The sequence below is a fragment of the Canis aureus genome, chromosome 33 (genome assembly GCF_053574225.1).
Source record: "Canis aureus isolate CA01 chromosome 33, VMU_Caureus_v.1.0, whole genome shotgun sequence".
NCBI lineage: Eukaryota > Metazoa > Chordata > Mammalia > Carnivora > Canidae > Canis > Canis aureus.
In genome coordinates this window covers 33618123-33638240 of record NC_135643.1, presented here as the reverse complement: position 1 = coordinate 33638240, position 20118 = coordinate 33618123, and the positions used below count along the sequence as shown (strand labels likewise).

At 36.5% G+C, this 20118-nt stretch overlaps 1 protein-coding gene across 29 annotated transcripts in view; it reads left to right on the top strand.

Annotated features, from left to right (window-relative positions):
• Positions 1-20118, top strand: part of CAMK2D (calcium/calmodulin dependent protein kinase II delta) — a 302138-nt gene that overhangs the window by 232480 nt on the left and 49540 nt on the right. For all 29 annotated transcript variants that reach the window (XM_077882403.1, XM_077882406.1, XM_077882408.1 and 26 more), the window contains 5 exons: positions 166-249; positions 14206-14300; positions 16887-17009; positions 17828-17911; positions 18622-18664. In XM_077882403.1, coding sequence (XP_077738529.1) covers positions 166-249; positions 14206-14300; positions 16887-17009; positions 17828-17911; positions 18622-18664 — 429 coding nt within the window. The remainder of the gene's footprint in view (positions 1-165; positions 250-14205; positions 14301-16886; positions 17010-17827; positions 17912-18621; positions 18665-20118) is intronic.

Sequence of the window (20118 nt, the reverse complement as noted above, 5' to 3'; positions counted from 1 at the left end):
GTGTGATACTGCAATAGAGAGAAACTAGTGTACATTATTTTAGGCCTGGTTTTCTCTTGACAAGCATATCATCAGATCAAAAATCCCCAAAAATATTTTCTTCCTTAGTTTCCTGTTTCTTGGTTTTGTCAAATGAACTCTGACTCATTAACCTTTTTTTCTTAGGTTTTGCTGGCACACCCGGATATCTTTCTCCAGAAGTTTTACGTAAAGATCCTTATGGAAAGCCAGTGGATATGTGGGCATGTGGTAAGGAATCATATTTCCTTGCAAATTTTGCAGTATACCAGTATAATTAAAAATAGTATTTTTTAAATTTGAAGTTGATGCTCACTAGAATCAGCTTAGAATAGTAGTTCTCAAACTTCAGCCTACAACAGGTCACATGGAAGGCTGGTTAAAGCACAGATTACTGCATCTGATTAAGGAGGTCTAGAGTGGGAGCATCTATAATTTTAGCAAGTTCCCAGACAATGTTAGTGCTTCCAGTATCAGAAACCACTGAGACCAGGGACACAGAGCATCTCCACTAGTGGCCATGCATTTATACTGTTGTCCTGCCACCTCATTCAGGCAGTCCTTATAACAGATGCCATGTTTGCACAACATGTGTGGTTGGCAGGGATTAAGAGAGAAAAAGTGGATCTTGGAAAAGGCTGAAACTGGTCTGTCCTATGGACTGAACTCAGAATTAGGCCTTTAGCAACAACTCCAATCAAATGAGAATCCTGTGCAGGCTCAAAGACACTTAATGTGGAGGATTCCCACCAGTTTTTAAATGGAATTTCTCTATGTTAACATATACAGCAAATAGGTGAAAACCCGAAATAAAAGGGATACTATAGGATGCACTGAAATATTTTTCAACTGGTGTTACTGACACAAACTAGTCCTCTAGGTTCCTGAAACAGCCATCGCTACAAGTCTATAAATAGTTTGGCTTTAGTGTGCTGCAAACAGACTCCATTGCCTTTGGTGTTTGTCAGTAAGCCCGGAAAGAGTTGATAACAAAAATGAAAACTTTTTTGATTCCGAAAATAACTTTTTAGATTTGGCTCTAGTGAAAAAATAATAATTTATTACCACTACTTCATAGTAATAGTTATCCCTAACCTATCAGTAACCACACTATATTTCTTGTCAGCTTTATCCTATTAGCAATAGCAACTTGGTGTTTGATCTTAAACTGAATGCATCCTGGGCCTTTAGACTTACCTCCACTCCTAGGAAAGCAGTTATGGGAGGAGCACTGTATCTGGAGTCATAATGCCTGCATTCAGATCTTTGCTTTGCACCTACTAACCCTATCTCTAGTATCTCTGAGTTGGTTTCTTTACCTGTCAAACAGGAAAATATTGCCCTCATAGAGTTGTATGGAGGTCAAATAAAAGCATTTTATAGTTTGTAAAGAAATTTAAAATGCAAACAGCTATTACTCTAAAAGTTGGATTAATTAAAGGGTAATGTTTTATGTGTACCCCAAGCTATGTCGTCTTCCTGCCTGCCTGAGAATATCTTCTAAGCATGAACTCTATGCCTTTGGGTTAGAACATTGTCACAGAATGTCCTTCTTGAAATCTAAATGCTAATGGCAAATAACTCACATATTTCCCTTGCAATGATCAGCTCTCATCACAGACCTCTCTTTGCTGATGAATTTAAAAAGTAGCAGAGTGTGTTGAGAGACAGGCAGACATAGATGGGTTTTATGGAGGATACAATTGAGGGGAGTGTAGCTGGTGTGCTACACTCAGACCCCAAACACCAGCAGGCTAGTGTGGTAGAGACTGGTCAGTAGCTGAGGCAAGGCACTGAGAGGCTTCTTTGTTGCCTTCATTAGACTTTACCTCTAACCTCCTCCCAACTCCTCTATTCTTCATCCTTTCTTCTTTCTCTCTTTCTCCTCCTCTCTCCCACCTGCTTCACAGGCAGGAGGCAGTGTGCGAAGTGGTTGAGTGGGTCTTCTGCTTTAGTGGGTCTGAACTGAGTATAGGCAGCTGCATTTTTAATATCTATGACATCATCAGAGTTTAGACTCACTGTCTTACACTCACTAAATATACTACACTCAATTTTAATATTACTTTGGTAAATTTGAGTCTAATTGGCTTCTGGATTTTTTGTTTGGGTGTATTGTTTGTATAGCTAACCTTTTATAATGTATATTTTATAATAATAGGATTTCACATCTGTAAAATGTGAGGTAACTTACAGGGTAGAAGCTCTCTCTTGGCTGGAAGAAGGAAAAAATATGGGTGAAGAGTTACTTGCCTCCTTATTGTCTAAGCTATATGCCATTCTTAAGAACTGTAAGTAAGTAGTAGATAGATAGTACATGTATACCTGCAGACATATATTCACACATACAGATCTCATAATAACTCTAGAAACTTAGAGCCATAGGGTATCTCACAAATTTCAACCTCAGTTTTCCCATGGGCAGAGCCACCTTTCACTTTGTGCTCAGTTAGTTAGTTATTTAGAGAGAGAGAGAGAGAGAGAAAGCAGGGGTAGAGGCAGAGAGAAAAGGAAAATCTCAAGCAGTCTCCACACTGAGCCTGACATCGGCTCAGGACCATGAGATCATGACCTGAGCCAAAACTAAGAGTCAGATGCTTAACTGACGACCCTCACTTTATTCAGTCTATCCTTACCTTTGTTTTCTGTCCACAATTTTCTATAAACAGCCAAATCCCTTTGTGACAAGCCATGCTCCATTTAGACCATATTTCCTAACAGTTCCCATTTTCCTTAGAGATTGTGACATTTTTAAAAATAGTGTGCCTTGAAATGTATTTGGGATCACAAAGGTAACCACAGAATTGTCTTAGATATTCCAATATCACATATTTGGGGGAAGTGACCCCCCACCTTCCATAAACATCATAATAAAATCTTCTGCCTTTTGTTACATTCTGGATCACTGCAGTGAGTGAGTTTGAAATGTTGTTTTACCATTTTATTTTATTTTCATTTCACTCAGGTAACATGGAAGTTACATTAAATTCTCTTTATTTCTAAGATGATCCACCATTTCTCATTCCCATTTAAGAACCACCAAGGTAATGTACACATCATTTGATTACCTTTAGGCTATGGCAATCTTGAGAGAAACTCTTTTTTAGCCATCCATCAGCACTGGCTCTTACCTAGTGAATACTTTTTTCAAGGTTAGACGTTGCGTAGTATAGTAGGAAATGACACTACACAGATAACAAATGCAAAATAAGACATTTAGCAGAATGGCAGCTAATCTGTGAATTAAGCTGTGAGTACTCACTACAGCAGATTATCTGTTTAGCAGTTGACATGGAGCAGAGTGAGGCACACTATTAGTATAATGGCTAAAAGAAGTCTGCACATTATTTTTATTAGAAATATGCAAAAACTGGTACATAAGAAATTTCAAGTACTTACTACCATTACCTTGTTTTCGAGACCTCATACAGAGTGTAGTCTGATCTGTACTCAGTCTTTTAAAGTAACTAGTCCATTACTAGAAATCAAATAATAGACATTAATGAAGCAAGAATATACCCCTGTTTTGTACCATTAACCAATTGATTTTGATGGCTTTCTTGCATATATAGCTGTTTCCATAATTCACCAATGGAATGAGCAGATGTTGTTTATAGATGTCACTGAATCACTGGATTTTAACAGAACTTGCTTCTACATCTTGATTCAAAAAATGTAAGCCCATCTAAACATATCCAACACACACACACACACACACACACACACACACACACATCCTGGTCTTAACTACGTCTCTAACTGAATTAGATATCAGAACAATTATGAGTGGTAATAAATTAGTGACTAGCACAGAATGATCATGACCTGATGAGCCTTTGGAATATTATGGAAAATATTCTTTTCTTGCATGGACACTGTAGCTTCAATATTTGTGTCATTACTGGACCTTAGAGTATATATCTGCTAACAGTTCTCATTCTCCTTAGAGATTATGGGGTTGTTTATGTATTTCAGCTGAGATAAGTCAGCATCAAGCACTTTTTAAAGAAAGTATTGACAGTTTTGAAATCTCAAGCCTACTGTAAAATTTGTTGCTATGCTTACCTTACACTGGGCAACATTTGTTGCTTATGATTACCAGTTCTATGATTACCTTACACTTGGCCATCACACGTATACTTCACAATTACAAGTCTCTGTGTCTTCATCATTTATGACCCACATTCTCATTAGTCTTCTACCCATGGAGCTTTACTCACAACTATAGCCTCTACCAATATTTTCTTGCTCTGGTCTTAGATTTCTTAAGAAAATATTTATGGTTTCCCTAACTTGATGATTTACAAACTGTGGACCATGGACCCATGCTTCAAAGTGACCTGAGTGCTAATCAAAATTTTAGCTTCCTGGGATGCACTGGAGGATCACTTAATAAGATTCTCTGTGGTGAGGCTCAAGAATTTGCATTTTATCAAGCTTACTGGGTTATCCTAATACACACCAACATTGAACAGCATTACCCTAGGAGTTGCAAATTTCCTTAGGGCAGCAAATTTTAGGATTCTTACACCATACAGCAGAGGTTGTAAACAGGTTGGTTTATAGATGTCTTGGCCAGATTGGCGGACCTTTCACTTTGGGAGGTGTTGACATTTATTATCTTTATAATTTGTTATCAAGAGATTACTTGTAAAACTATCAGTTTCTAGCCCCTCTAAAGTAAGCAAAAGAACTAATAACAAGATGCTTTTGTCCTTAAATAGCAACTGTGCCTGTCAGATAATGGACACATGCTCTCCCCTGATTACCACTCTCCCCAATGCACACTGCAAACTCAGGCATTCATTTCTGCCTGATGTTGGAAGAACTGCCAGTTTGCCACCCCTACTATATGGCATAATTTCTATCATCTGAAGACTAACTTCCTATATTACTGACCTTGACCTTCTTCTAGATCTTTGTCCTACCCATCATTGGCCCTGTAGGTCAGAGTTAAACACTTTTCCTATTTGAATTGTATGATTTTTTTGCATAAGATATTACAATATAAAAGAGAGCCATACTTATTCCTCATATAGTTAATTATGCATTTCCAAACTCCACTCATAGTGTGTCCTTTATTTACTGAGAGTATTAAGTGGATGTCTTGTTAGATTGTTCTGTTAACTTCCCACTGACTTTTCAAAGTTTCTCAACATTGCTTTTTTCTCCTTCCATTAGAGCACTCATTAGAATGTTTTAATCATTAATGTGATTATAGGTTTAATCATGTTTCTAACTCTAGCTTTTATTAAAATCATTTTTGAATGTTCTTGATAATGTAATCTTTTTACCTAATCAGTAATCAGTGCTTCTCAACTCTTATTAATCACATATCTCTGGCACCACTCAAGCACAAATATGCACATATGACAGTTAAAACTAGTTTTATCCACTTTTAAATGTTATATGAAACTGTGTCAAAATAGTTTTTAACTTTCTGTTTTAGAAATTTTAAAGCATACAGAAATATACAGAATGAACTCTTGGCTAATCTTATTTCATCTGTACTACCCTATTCATTCCTCATCCCCAAGATTATTTTATTTTTTTAACTTTATTTTTTTAAATTTATTTATGATAGTCACACAGAGAGAGAGAGAGAGAGAGGCAGAGACACAGGCAGAGGGAGAAGCAGGCTCCATGCACCGGGAGGCCGACGTGGGATTCGATCCCAGGTCTCCAGGATCGCGCCCTGGGCCAAAGGCAGGTCCCAAACCACTGTGCCACCCAGGGATCCCCCCAAGATTATTTTAGTCAAATCCAAACATAATATCAATATATTTATACATACTGTAATGTATATCTCTAAAAGAAAAGGGTTCTTTTAAAAGAATGACAATAATATCAAAACTAAAAAAATAACAATAGCAATATTTCAAAATTTAAAATAATAATAACTACTTAAAACCATCAAACATTTAAGGGTTTTTTTTTAATTTTCCCTCTTATCTCACAATTTATTAGTTTGATCTCTTAAGTCTCTTTTAATTTGTAGTTCCTGCTTCTTTCTCTCTCCCTCTCCTCATTCCCCTTCCCATTTCTCTATTTGTTGAAGAAATCTGTAGTTCCCATGGAACATCCCTATGGAGTACCTGATATTGGTTCTACATAGTGTTTACGACCTAAGAAACCAGGATTCCTTGTAGAAGTGGCTGATTGCAAGTATGGATCAGGAAAAAGCACAAGATGATAGAGGTGGATCTTGTTATAGCAGGAAAGAAAGAAAAAAGAAAACTGTTAAAGGCTACAGACTTTTGGAGGGAGCAAGAACACTTCAGGGATGATGATATAACCTCCAAAGGTTGGGTGTTCTAATGATGCTAATGGCCTTTGATGATCTACCTAGGTATTAACAGGACTCAAGAGCCAACTTGGAGAGGCTTCTTTTGGTTAAACATGGGACAATTAGAGCATAAGTGAGAAAAATAACAGTAATGGATTAAAACACATCAAATAAGTTTAAATCCATGCATTCATGATGATAAAATACAACAGCAATTTTAACTTTTGAGTTAGATTAGTTAATAGGGAACGAATATGTTATTTTGAAAACTAATAAAAGGGAAAAATTCTGTTACTTTGCCTTTCCTGTATGAATTATAAGATAGAATAACCAAATAATGATGAAGTACATTGTTCTTAGACTAAAGAAGGTATAATAGAATAACAATATCATTATTTTGCAACCCCTAATGAAATATCTAGGTAGAGATCATCAAAGGGCACTAACATTGTGAGAAAAATCCAAACTTTAGAGGTTGTGGCATCACCCCTGAAGTGTTCTTGAAGAAAAAAAAAAAAAAAAAAAGGAAGTGAAGATTTTGATTGACTTTTAAAATTTTTGCTGTTTCAGTTATAGGGAAAGAAAAAAAAACATTTTTTTTCATTTTTTTCCCTCTGACCTAGGAGAAAAAGGTAATATGTTAGGATTATAAATTAAGGTTACAAGAAAAAGGGGATCTCTGGGAGGTTCAGTGGTTTGACACCTGCCTTTGGCCCAGGGCGTGATCCTGGAGTTCTGGGATCGAGTCCCACATCGGGCTCCCTGCATGGAGCCTGCTTCTCCCTGTGCCTGTGTTTCTGCCTCTGTGTGTGTGTGTGTGTGTCTCATGAATAAATAAATAAAATCTTTAAAAAAAAAAAAAAAGGTTACAAGAAAAAAGTAAATTGGAACCTACTAATGGGGCAAAGACTCATAGACAATAAAAAAGCTTTAAAATAATCAAGGTACCTAGCTAAAGGAAAAAGTGGGTACAAGGAATATTTAAGGCCAGGACCAAGTTGAAACCTTACCATTGAGAGTCCAGGCCTCTCAATCAGACAACACAAACAATTTAAAACTTAAAATGATCATTTCTCTTAAAGTTCATAGATAAAGAAAAAGTAGCTGCAACGAACCTTTAAGACCTGGCTTTGTCAAGCCTGCTTGTGGCTAAAACAGTTAAGTCACTCAAACTCTCAAATTCCATTTCCTCATCTGTATAATGGAGACAATAACATTACCGCACAGCTTTGTATAGGGAGTAAATGAGGTAATGCACTAAAGCACATCTAGCTGCTCAAAAAATGTAACCTACGATAAAACTTATTATTATATCATGACTCTTGTAATTAAAGCTTTCAGAAAGTAGAATGCCAAAAGTATATCATTCAGGAAGGCTTCAGATGCCAATCTAATGAGCAAATCAAATTAAGCTAACAAAGCAATATTTATTTAAATAGGTACTGACAATAATTAATCATCAGTCTCCTTAGTGCCCATGTAGTTTTCGTCTTGAAACCTTCTGGCCTGAGTGTTTTAAAATCTTCTGTATTTGTATAGTTGTTTTAGTGAAAGTAGTTCTTTTGGTAGAAACTCCTCAAACAATTAAATTGTGGTCATTTATCTATATAGTGGCTGCCAATTTGGGAGGAACTCAACCAGTGAGCCTTCCCCTTCGCAGAGACATGCCACATCAAGTGTTAGCCAGTAGAACTATGGATGTAATGCAAAAGGACAAAGCCTCAGAGGCAGGCCAGGCTTGCAAAGTAACCTAGGTCCAGAATGCTAAATGACTCTGTTGGGAGTCTGTTTTATAATTTCATAACAGCCTACCTCAGATATTTATTAGCAAAATGCCTAATTAGGGACGCCTGGGTGGCTCAGGGTGTGATCTTGCAGTCCCAGGATTGAGTCCCACATCAGACTCCCTGCATGGAGCCTGCTTCTCCTTCTGCCTATGTCTCTGCCTCCCTCTCTCTGTGTCTCTCATGAATAAATAAATAAAATCTTTAAAAAAAGAAAAATTCCTAATTAAAAATTAATATAGACTATTGCCATTACAAGGCCAATTTTTTTTCTTTGCTCCCTAAATTAAAGGGAGTAATTAAAGGGAGGGTTAAAAAAAAAACTTAGAAATAGTCTTACCTCTGCCTGTGTTCTAGGAACGCAAACACAGACACCCATCATCATCATCATCATTAGATGTATCTATTACATCAGATAATAAAAATGATATAAAAATAATTTTTAAAAGTGTACATTAGATTATAATATAGTGAAAGGTGGAAAAATATTTTTTTATGTTGTGAAGATGAGGTTTAATGTATTGAAGTTTTTTTCATGGTCTCCTTTTTTAACTCCAGTATAGTAAAATAATTTTCAGTCTCGCTTTTAATGCTTTGTTAGATTTTTATTTAAGGATGTTTAAATAAATTGTTGTTTAAATTGTTCTACTCTGGTTGTGATTCACATGAATTAAGAATCTGCTTTTGAACTGGAACTTCCTGAAGCAGGCTATCAAAATCTAAAGTGATTAAACCATTGTTTAAAAGCCATTTTTGTTGCCACAGTGTCTACTGTATAAAGATGCCAAGTCTGATGGATAAGAGCAAAGCTAGATCTCCCTGACAAAGAAAACATAAAGAAACCCAAGAGATCCTCATTAGAGAAAAAAAGGAATCGTAGGCCATGCCAGGCAGTTTTACCTGTCTTACCCATCTGTCCCTGGTTTCCATGGTTTAAGGGAAAGCAACAAGAAGAAAACAAGCAGTAGAGGTCAGAGCAGTGGCAGAAACTAAAGGCCTCATGCAGGCCAATTAACTTTTCAAAAGTAGAAGGGGATTGGTTCAAGATAGCAAGGTTAGAAGATCCCAAATTCAACTCCCCAGTGAGCACACCAACTCTACAGCTTCATATGAAACAACCTAAGAAAAACTAGGGCACCTGGATGGCTCAGTCGGTTGAGCATCTACCTTTGATTCAGGTCATGATCCCGGGGTCCTAGGATTGAGTCCTACGTGGAGTTCCCTGCTCAGTTCCCTCTGCCTGCCACTCCCCCTGCTTGTGTTCTTGTGTTCTTGTGTTCTCTCTCTCTCTCCCTCCCTCCCTCCCTCCCTCCCCCCCACCTCTCCGTCTCCCTTTCTCTCCCTCTCTCTCAAATAAATAAATCTTTTTCAAAAGACAAAAAACTAAAGATTGGCTGAGTATTGACTATACATCAGGCAAAAGAAAAGAATATCACATTGAAGTGTGCAGGAGAGGCTGCACAATCTCACCATAAACCCTGCCCATGATTTGGTGACCAAAATGAGGAAAAAAATCAAAACCTGAGCCTTTCTGTGGAGTAAAGTGTTCAAGCCCCCATCCAGCCCCTCAGCTTTTAGGACTGGCACCTGAGAGTTAAAAACTCAAAATATCTAATTGTAAAACCAATAGCACTTATGTCCCAGGTGCACAAGGCTATCATGATCTGAAAGACAGCTCTTAATGGGCCTGGATGCTTGGACATACCTGCCTCAGGGCCCAGCTCAGTGGCTGCCTGATTGCATCCAGACATAAATTGAAGGAGGTTGGCCTGCTGATATTTAAGTGTCAGCCTGTGGGGCAAGCATCTAACGTAACACACATATCTGGGAGCCTACTGGAGTATTCTCTGGGATAGAGACTGGTTAGTACTGTGCTCATGCTCTTCTTTTGCTGTGCTCCAGAGCACTAGAAAGGAAATTTTTACATGTATCTGGTGCCCTGATTTTTGTGGCTGCTGCCCAGGGGATGCCTCCTGACTGGCTGGCTCTGGATACCAGGACTTATGTTCCTCATCTCATGAGACTATAATAATCAGGATCACCCAGAGAGGAGCTCATACTGGTCTCTGGCACCTTAATTTTAGTACCTGCTGCCAGGAGACACCTCCACATTGCCAGCTCTGTTAGTCAGTGGGGTTTACGCTTGTGAGTTCCTTAGGACAGTAACTCGTGGAGAGAGGGTTCCTAAATACCCACCACCCCCCACTGCACAGCAAAAGGCAACAGACCTAGGAGCTTGGTCTTTCTGGGAAGGGAGCCTACTAACTAAAAGTCATGGCTGGCAGCCTGAGGGGCAGGTTTCTAATTAAACACACATCTAAGGAATGACTATAATCTTCCAGAGACCTCAGAAAGTACCACTATCTTCATGTTCTCCCTCTGTCACACTCCAGAGCACCAATGTCTCCTGGAGGGAAGCTTCACATGAAGCTGGTGTCCTGGTTTTTGCATCTGCTGTCATGTATTTTTATCTGCCCCCCAGGGTATGTCCCTAGATTGCCTGGCTGGCTAGGGGAACTTGCATCTGAAGTTCCAGCAGACTGGCAATTGGAGACAAAGTTCTTGGCAGGCTGCCATCCCAGGACACTGCACAGACAGAAGATCGAGGCATACCTCTTTCCAGTCATTCTGTAAAGGGGGCCTCTTGGCTTGTCCTAGAGCTTTGGTCTGAGGAGCACACTAAGAGCTGCTCTCAAAGAATGTAGGTTGTAGGCACCATCATGGTGCTCTCATTCTGCCTTGTTCCATCTGGCCAGTATCTCCCAGAAAAGAGATTTAACATTCCTCTGGAGACCCAGTTTTTGTAACTGTCACCCAGGGGATGACACCAAATTGCTTGTTCAGTGGGGTTTATGCTTGTGGTCCCACAGGACTGTACATATTTGCATAATTTTATTTTTTACTTTTTTTATTTGCATAATTTTAAAAGCTGCTACCTGAAGATTTGGCTTCCAAACAGCCTGAATCTAGGTACTGAGCTCTTCCCCTTTCATTCACTGACAGGTCTTGGCACATCCTCACCTACTGAGCCCTAATAAAGATATAGCAGGCTTTTTGGAAGAGAACAAAGGTTTGAGAATGACAGAGTTGGAGCAGAGTTGAAAGATGCCCATAAGGCTCATCTACACAAAGAGAGGTGGTGGTTTTGTATATTCTATAAACCAACACAAAGTCAAGTAAAATGAAAAAAAAAAACAAAAAAAAAAAACAGGAAAATCTTCAGAATGGAAGAAAAAGATAAAACCTTAGGGAAAAAAAACTGTAATAAAATGCAGATAAGTAATTCACCTAATAAAGCACTCAAAATTATGTTCTTAAATATGTTCATCAAACATGGGAAAAGAATGGATGGACACAGAACTGCAACATAGAAATGGAAAATAAAAGAAGTACCAAATAGAAGTCATAGAGCTAAAGAATACAGTCACTGAACTGAGAAACATATTAGAAGGGTTCAACAACAGATTACATGAAATACAAGGAAGGATCATTTAACGTGAATCCAAGCTGCTGGTGGAACTCACCCACTCACAGCAGAAAAAAAAAAATGAAGATAACTTAAGGGCTTATGAGGCAATATCAAGCAGACTAACATTCACATTATGGAGTCCCACAAGGAGGAGAGAAAGAAGCAAACTTGTTTGAAGAAATAATGTCTAAAAACTTTCTAGAGGAAGTCAAGGAAGGAAGTGGGGAAGGAAACAGACATCCAGATCCTGAAAGCCCAGAGATTTCCAAATAAGATGAAATCAAAAACCCACATCAATACACATTATAATTAAACTGTCAAAAATTAAAGATGATAAAATATTAAAAGCAATAAGAGAAAAATAATTAGTTGTGTACCAGGGAACCCCCATAAGCCTATCAGTAAGTTTTTCAGCAGAAACTTTGCAGGCCAGAGGGAGTGGCATGATATATTTAAGGTGCTGAAAGAAAAAAAAACTTCCAACTAAGAATATCCTACCCATAAAGTCATTCAAAATTGAAGGAGAGATCATGAGTTTTCCATATAACAAAAACAAAAGGAGTTCATCCAACTAAGCCAGCCTTACAAGAAGTGTTAAAGGGATTCCTTTAAGCTGAAAAGAAAGATTGCCAGTTGGTAACAAGAAAACCTATGAAAGAATAAATATCACTGGAAAGGTAAATACATAGTAGAAGTAGTAGAGTAGTCGATTATAAAGCTGATATACAGGTTAAAAGACAAAGGAGGTAAAAATACTATGGTTGTGGTAATTATCTAAAGGATACAGAAGTAAAATGTGACATCAAAACAAAGCGTGGCTGAGTAAAAATATAAGCTTTAGGATAGAATCAAACTTCAAGTAGACTATTAGAATTTGTTCGAAGGAGGGCACTTGATGAGATGAGCACTGGGTGTTAAACTATATGTTGGCAAACTGAATTTAAATATATTGTTTAAAAACTTGTTATATATAAGACTCATGGTAACCATAAAGTGAAAACCTAAAGTAAATGCAGAAGAGAGAAAGAGAAAGAAATATAAGTATACCACTAAAGAAAGCCATCAAACCACAAAGAGAGCAAAAGAAGAAAGGAGCAGAGAGGAAGTACAAAAACAGTCAGAAAACAACAGAATGACAAAAGTACATACCTATCAATAATTGCTTGAAATGTAAATGGACTAAATTATCCAATCAAAAGGCATAGAGTGGCTGGATGGATTTTAAAAACAAAAATAAATGTACACTGCCTATAAGAGACTCACTTCGATGTAAGGACACATAGACTGAAAGTGAAGGGATGGAAAAAGATTTTTTGGGCAGCCTGGGTGGCTCAGCGGTTTAGCACTGTGTTTATCCCAGGGCGTGATCCTGGAGGCCCGGGATTGAGTCCCACGTCATGCTACATGCATGGAGCCTGCTTCCCCCTCTGCCTGTGTCTCTGCCTCTCTGTGTGTGTCTCTTATGAATAAATAAATAAAATCTAAAAAAAAACAAAAAAAGCTCCTCTCACTTAAAAAAAAAATCTTTCATGCAAATGAAAACCTAAAGACAGGTAGAGTATACTTTGACAAAACAGGCTTTAAAACAGAGGCTGTAGGGATCCCTGGGAGGCGCAGCGGTTTGGCGCCTGCCTTTGGCCCGGGGCTCGATCCTGGAGACCCGGGATCGAATCCCACGTCGGGCTCCCGGTGCATGGAGCCTGCTTCTCCCTCTGCCTGTGTCTCTGCCTCTCTCTCTCTCTCTCTCTGTGACTATCATAAATACATAAAAAATTAAAAAAAAATACATTAAAAAAAAATAAAATAAAATAAAAAACAGAGGCTGTAGTAAGAAACAAAGATGAACATTATGTAATGATAAATGGGTCAATCCAACGAGAGAAAATAACATTTATAAATATTCACCCAACATGGGAGCATCTAAATATATAAAACAAATATTAACAGACCTAAAGGGAGAAATAGATGGCAATACAATAATACTAAGGGATTTCAATACCCTCATTTACATCAATTGATAGATCATCCAGACAGAAAATCAGTAAGAAAGTATTGGCCTTAAACATGTTGGACCACATGAACTTAACAGATGTATACAGAATATTCCATCCGAGGACAACAGAACACACATTCTTCTTGAGTGTACATGTAGCCTCTTCCAGGAAAGATCCTATGTTAGGCCACAGAACAAGTCTTAATCAGGGACACCAAAGAATTTGTCACCCAATAACATGTGAGTTTCATCTTTAGGTATTAACCTGCTATGCCTCTTCAGAATTCTTTGGTCCTAAGGTTAACAAGGGAACAGTGTCTTCGAATGATTCATTACACCAGATGGACATAACAAATGTATATGTAACATCCCATCCAAAAACAACTGAGTACACATCCTTTTCAAGTGCACATAGAATTCTTTATGTTTCAAACTGCCACACATTATCAGAGTTCTTGAGCATAACAACAGGCAATTTCACCCTCCACTGAAAGCTTCAGAGGAGATCAGAGAATGTCTTTCTGAAGTTTTCCAAATATTTGGTTTCCTCTCTTGGAATGGATGTGGCTTAGCATCATTGTGGATCTGCCATATTTACCTTATTGTTACCTGAATGATTAAACATTATGCTAATATGCTTGCTTATTCTGTCCAGGTGTTATTCTCTATATCCTCCTGGTGGGATATCCACCCTTCTGGGATGAAGATCAACACAGACTTTATCAGCAGATCAAGGCTGGAGCTTATGATGTATGTAATAAAAGTTCATATAGCTGTAGATGACTGTTTTTTGTTTTTGACCAAGAACCAAATTTTTTATTACAATTTTAACCATAATTTTCAACAATTTCTCTATTTTTCTCTCTCCTAGGGAAAGGGAGATAAAGAGTAGGGAATGCAGCATATGTATTCAGTTTATATTTCCTCTTAGTTCACTGTCTCCTAGGATTGAAATAAATACAAATGGAAGTCTCTAAGGAAGGACTTTCCTTGTCAAATTTTGAGATCTTAGCACATTTTAAGACATAGAAAAACTAAAAGATTTTTGTTTTGGAAATGATTACTACTTGCTTAGTTGAATTATATCCCCAAATGTTTATCACATAATTTTAAATAATATATCAACAATACTTTGCAGTGATCCATGTATCAAATAGAACATTGTTCCATTATGTCAGCTTGACTTTTTTTGTCTTGTTTACCTAATGGGCTTCTTTGCAGACTTTCATTTGAAGAATGGGTTTCACAATTTTAAAATGTTTGAAAATCACAATTCCAATACATTTCATTTACAATCAGAATGCTTGGGATCCCTGGGTGGCACAGTGGTTTAGCGCCTGCCTTTGGCCCAGGGCGGGATCCTGGAGACCCGGGATCGAATCCCACGTCAGGCTCCCGGTGCATGGAGCCTGCTTCTCCCTCTGCCTATGTCTCTGCCTCTCTTTCTGTGTGTGTGTGACTATCAATAAATAAATAAATAAATTTTAAAAAAAAAGTTTACAATCAGAATGCTTGAAAGTATGAGAATGAATTAAGTCCTAAATCGAAAAAGTAAGGCCTTATATATTTTCTCTTTATGTCTTAACTTTGTGTTCATTGATATAATTTTCTCTCCTTTGACAAATATGTCTGTAAATATGATTTACCACCACCTCTGGGTGCATTTCACACAGCCAGCCCTCTGAAAATTAGAGATCAAGGTCTGGAGATGCTTTTCATATATTAGTAAGTGGGGTAACTAAGTAGTAGGCAATATTGGGTAATCCTGTGCACAAGTTAAAAGCTCAATATAGCAGTAAGGAATTAAAATCTGTATTATATTGTATCAGGTCATATGAACTCAGCATGGGCATTTCTGTAAAAATGTTCTATATATGGAAGTGTGTATCACAAGAATTTAAAATATATATTCTTTTAGTTTTGAAGCATTCCATTGTAGTCAGGCTAATAATTGGACCAAGTTATATTTACATGGCTACAGCTAGCATATTCGTTATCTTTATAGACTACAACTAGGTACCCTCCTAGAAAGATATAGCTCTGCAGATGTACTGTTTGATGAATGTGAAGGAGTGACATTGTTAAAATTTTAAAAATGAGAAAAAGATCCACCTTTATTCAGGCTGAACCAGCTCCTAATTTGCTATCGGAAGATCTGTACATCATGAAGGAGCAGCCTTGAATCTTTCTTCAGTAACTCCTAATCATTAGTGAGTTTTTGCAGCTGCCTAAAATAATTTTTGGAAATAAAATGACAGTTGTTAAACTAGTAAAATTTGAAGTATTAAATAATGAGTCACTATCATTTTTCTCATATTTCATTTTACCAATGGGTCACAAAGAAACCATTTTATAAATACTAAAAGTGAACTTAAAGTCCATGACACAGTGACAGTGGCATTTTATTCTAAGATTTTCTATTCTTGAGTGTACATGTAACCTCATAAAAATTCATGAATAAGAACAGGACCTGATATTCTGTCTGTTTAGAAACTAATGTAATGTAAATTTTTCTTAACCTATCGAGAATAGTATTTCTACTAATAAATTATGTGAAAATGAAGTTACATTATTATCAACAAAAATTTTAAGTAAACAGGATAAATAGCTTTATTATATAGTTATTAATGCACAAATAGATTACTAATAGAAGTTATGAATATTAGTTCCTTTTACGAACTTTGATGAAATTCATAATTAAGTAGGTAAACCTTTCTGAAGTGTTAAAATGAGATCCTGCTAACACTCTTGTAGTCTGAGATTTCTTCTCAGTACTATATTACAAATAGCCACAAGTAATAGGTCAGTTTTGTAACGGGTAATGGAGGCTATTTTATTATATCCACTATTAACTGCTCATGAGTTGTGAAAGTATGTAATACTTCATTGGTTTTTTTTTGTAACATCTCCTTTTGAATCTTGGTGTAATAGCATGATGACATCAATATGTGTGACAACCTGTCAGCTTTATTGATGTTTGCAAATAATTATGAGAAAGATGGCATAAAATTTTATTTTCAAACCAAAATAAATATGCTTTTAGAGGACCAGAAGATTCTTAAGTTTATTTTTCTAAATTTCAAAATATAACTACTAGTTCTAATATGCAATTTATAATATGTGTATCCCTTATTGGTTACTTTTCTTTAATATATATAGGGAGAGGGGGATATATACATCTATGATTTATCCACCTGTAGATACAATTTAACTTCTACAAAAAGTAAATTTATAAAGAAATTCACTACCAAAGGAAATGATTAGTTTACTTAGCTCTTCCCTATTCTACTGAGTGTATCTATTTTTTAAACTCCTTATTAATTTGTATTTTTGAAGTTTCCATCACCAGAGTGGGACACAGTGACTCCTGAAGCCAAAGACCTAATCAATAAAATGCTCACTATCAACCCTGCCAAGCGTATCACAGCCTCAGAGGCACTGAAACACCCATGGATCTGTGTAAGTGACAGTTCTTAAAAGACCTTAGGAAAAAATTAAAAATAAGTCCTTTAAATTTTTTTTCATAGATTTAAATTTTTGCAGAAAAAGATAAAACTAAAAAGGAATGAATTTTTGACTCAAGGTATTTAACAAAATAAATTTGTACTGGTGATAATTGCCATTTGGTGTAACAAAATCTGATTTACATAGATTGATAAATGTTACCTACAATAACACAAGGAATGAGTATTTCCCCCTATCAATTATTGATAATACTTATGAACAGAGGTCAAGAAAATGCCACTAAGATTATATCCCAGTAGAGAATATTAGACAAAGTTCAATTATTTATCATTAGGCAGCTTTAGGGCAAAAAGTTTTAGAAGCTTATAGTAAGTTTTACTAGCAAGAAAGAACAGCAATGGTAGACTAAATATACTTTAGATGTGCTAAGAAAAACTGAAATTCAGGGGGAATGTAGAGTTTTCAGTACATTTCTAGGCTTAAGTGTCAAATGTTAGGGCAGTAAATATGGTACTAAGTAAATGAAAAGCAGTCCAATAGAAATATTAGTAAAGACATTGAAATAAAGTTAATTTGGAGAATTACTGTTATTCATTTCTATATTTTCTATAGATAAATGTTGCACCTTTGTTACTAATAAATAGTCTTGGCAAAACTATTCATCCATTATTAGCGAACTTTTGCAAGTGAATACTCACAAGTTCATCAAATGGGTTCAGGCACCATTAATGCAGATTTGATGAAATTGAGATACTATAATGCTTAGTATGTTTTGAATATCCTAAGTTAAGTTTCTTTTCCTCCTTTTTCAGCAACGTTCTACTGTTGCTTCCATGATGCACAGACAGGAGACTGTAGACTGCTTGAAGAAATTTAATGCTAGAAGAAAACTAAAGGTAAGAAATTTTACATTTTTGTGAGAAGGTAGACTTGGCAGAGTGAGAAATGAGATTCTTTATGAGGGAATTAACTTTTTCAGCAAAGGCTTTTAAATGCCTTTTAGACCTCAGTACTTATATTACTCTTCTTCTGGGTCTTCAAAAAATTGAATATCACACTGGACTTAAGTCTACAATGAGGAGGTAGGATCTGTGTGGCAGTGTGTCCTGTAGTTCCTCCCTTCAGAAGAAAACAACTGCAATTTGATAATTAGAATCCACCCATACACATGAGGGCAATCCCAGCGTTATGGAGGACATAGTCCTGCTAGTCTCAGGAAACAAAACATCAAAAACAGACAAATAAAAATCCCCTGACTTAATAGAGGAAAGGAGAAAAAATGAGTGGGAAATATCAGAAAGGGAGACAGAACATGGAAGACTCCTAACTCTGGGAAACGAACTAGGGGTGGGGAAAGGGGGAGGTGGGCGGGGGGTGGGGGTGACTGGGTGACGGGCACTGAGGGGGGCACTTGACGGGATGAGCACTGGGTGTTATTCTATATGTTGGCAAATTGAACACCAATAAAAATAAATTTACAAAAAAAAAAAAAATCCCCTGACTTGAAAGTAAGGCTAGGAGAAGATTTGTTATCAAAGACTGTTTATTTGTTAGGTCAAAGATTTGTACAAGCAACATTAATTTCATATTTTTGTTTTTCTGACAGGGTGCCATCTTAACAACTATGCTGGCTACAAGAAATTTTTCAGGTACATGTGTTAAGAATTATGCTCCTTATCCACTGCTCTCCTTTTTAGTAGTCATCTTGAAATTAAAGAAAAACCTAACAATTAGAAAAACACTGTTGTTAGGGATCGCAAATATGCGGCATGGATTCCTTCAGTGCAGTGTCTATCATTAGGAATCCTAAGGGTACTGTCTCATGGAGATGTTAGGCATGTAACTGCACTTTTCTAAAGAGCACACAAGCAGCCCCTCCACTGGTCAGTGTTGTGCAGCATTTGAAACCCATCTGTCATCCTTGCTGGGGTATACACAAGTTGAGGAAATATGTACTCTCTCTTCCTGAAGCTCAGCATTTCAAACCTAGAATTAGTTAATTGATGTTTCATCAACTAATAGCTATAAATAAGATATTTTGTTTGTCTTATTCTCATAGGGAATCCCAATAAGCAAGATTTTTAAAAGAAGACCATTATTGTGGAACCCAGTTCTCATAGGCCCAAGTTCTTTCAAAAGTACAGATGTATCTTGACACACTAAAAGAATGGTTGCATATTTCAAGGGTATCCAAATTCGAGAATGTACAGAGAACCCTACCTCACAGTAATATCACAAGATAATAAATGTTCCTCAAAATTATTCCATGATAAAAATAATTTTTAAATAAAAGAAGTAAAGCCATTTCTTTAGGTGTGGCTCTTCAAAATGGACATAAATATGTATTATGTCCAGAAATTACTTGAATTTTGGACCCCCCTCTAATAGATTATCACTAAGAACCAGTTTCCAAAAATCAAATTTTGGTAAATACTAATTAGTCTTATATCTGGGGAGGAACTGAAGCAGCAAGGAAGCTGCATTTCGTAAAGTGGCTTTTAAGACTTGGAAGGATTATCAAACGACTTGCCAAAAATACTACCACTTTACTTTGCTTGCTATTCACATAAGAGTGACATCAAATTATCCAGATATCCTTAAGATATTTATCACTGTACATACTTAACTCCTGGGTATTATAGTGCTATCAGGTGATGATCCATAACCTTATCAAATGTTCTTCAACCTTCTCAACCAACTTTGAGTTATTGTTTATGACTAGATGAAATAGTCAGCTTTTATACCCCACTATATTTAGTTAATACATAATGTGAAACCATAGGATGCTTTCCAAAGGCTTCCATCGACCTGTTAGTGAAATATATGTATTTTGTCCAATTTGTTTGATGTAATAAAACGTTGTTACTGCCTTTGTCAAGTTACCTGTTTTATGAACAGTTGATTAATATAGTTGACATTTACAAGGGTGAGTTCAATATCATCTCATTAAATATTAACTAATACATACTATATTCAAATAGTTATTTCACTGTGGCCCAAAAATTAGTGAATCACTAAAAGATAGGATGATTAATATATATATTATTAAAGATAAACTAACTTGAAAAAATCTCCAATATTAAGATTATGTATTTTGTTAAAG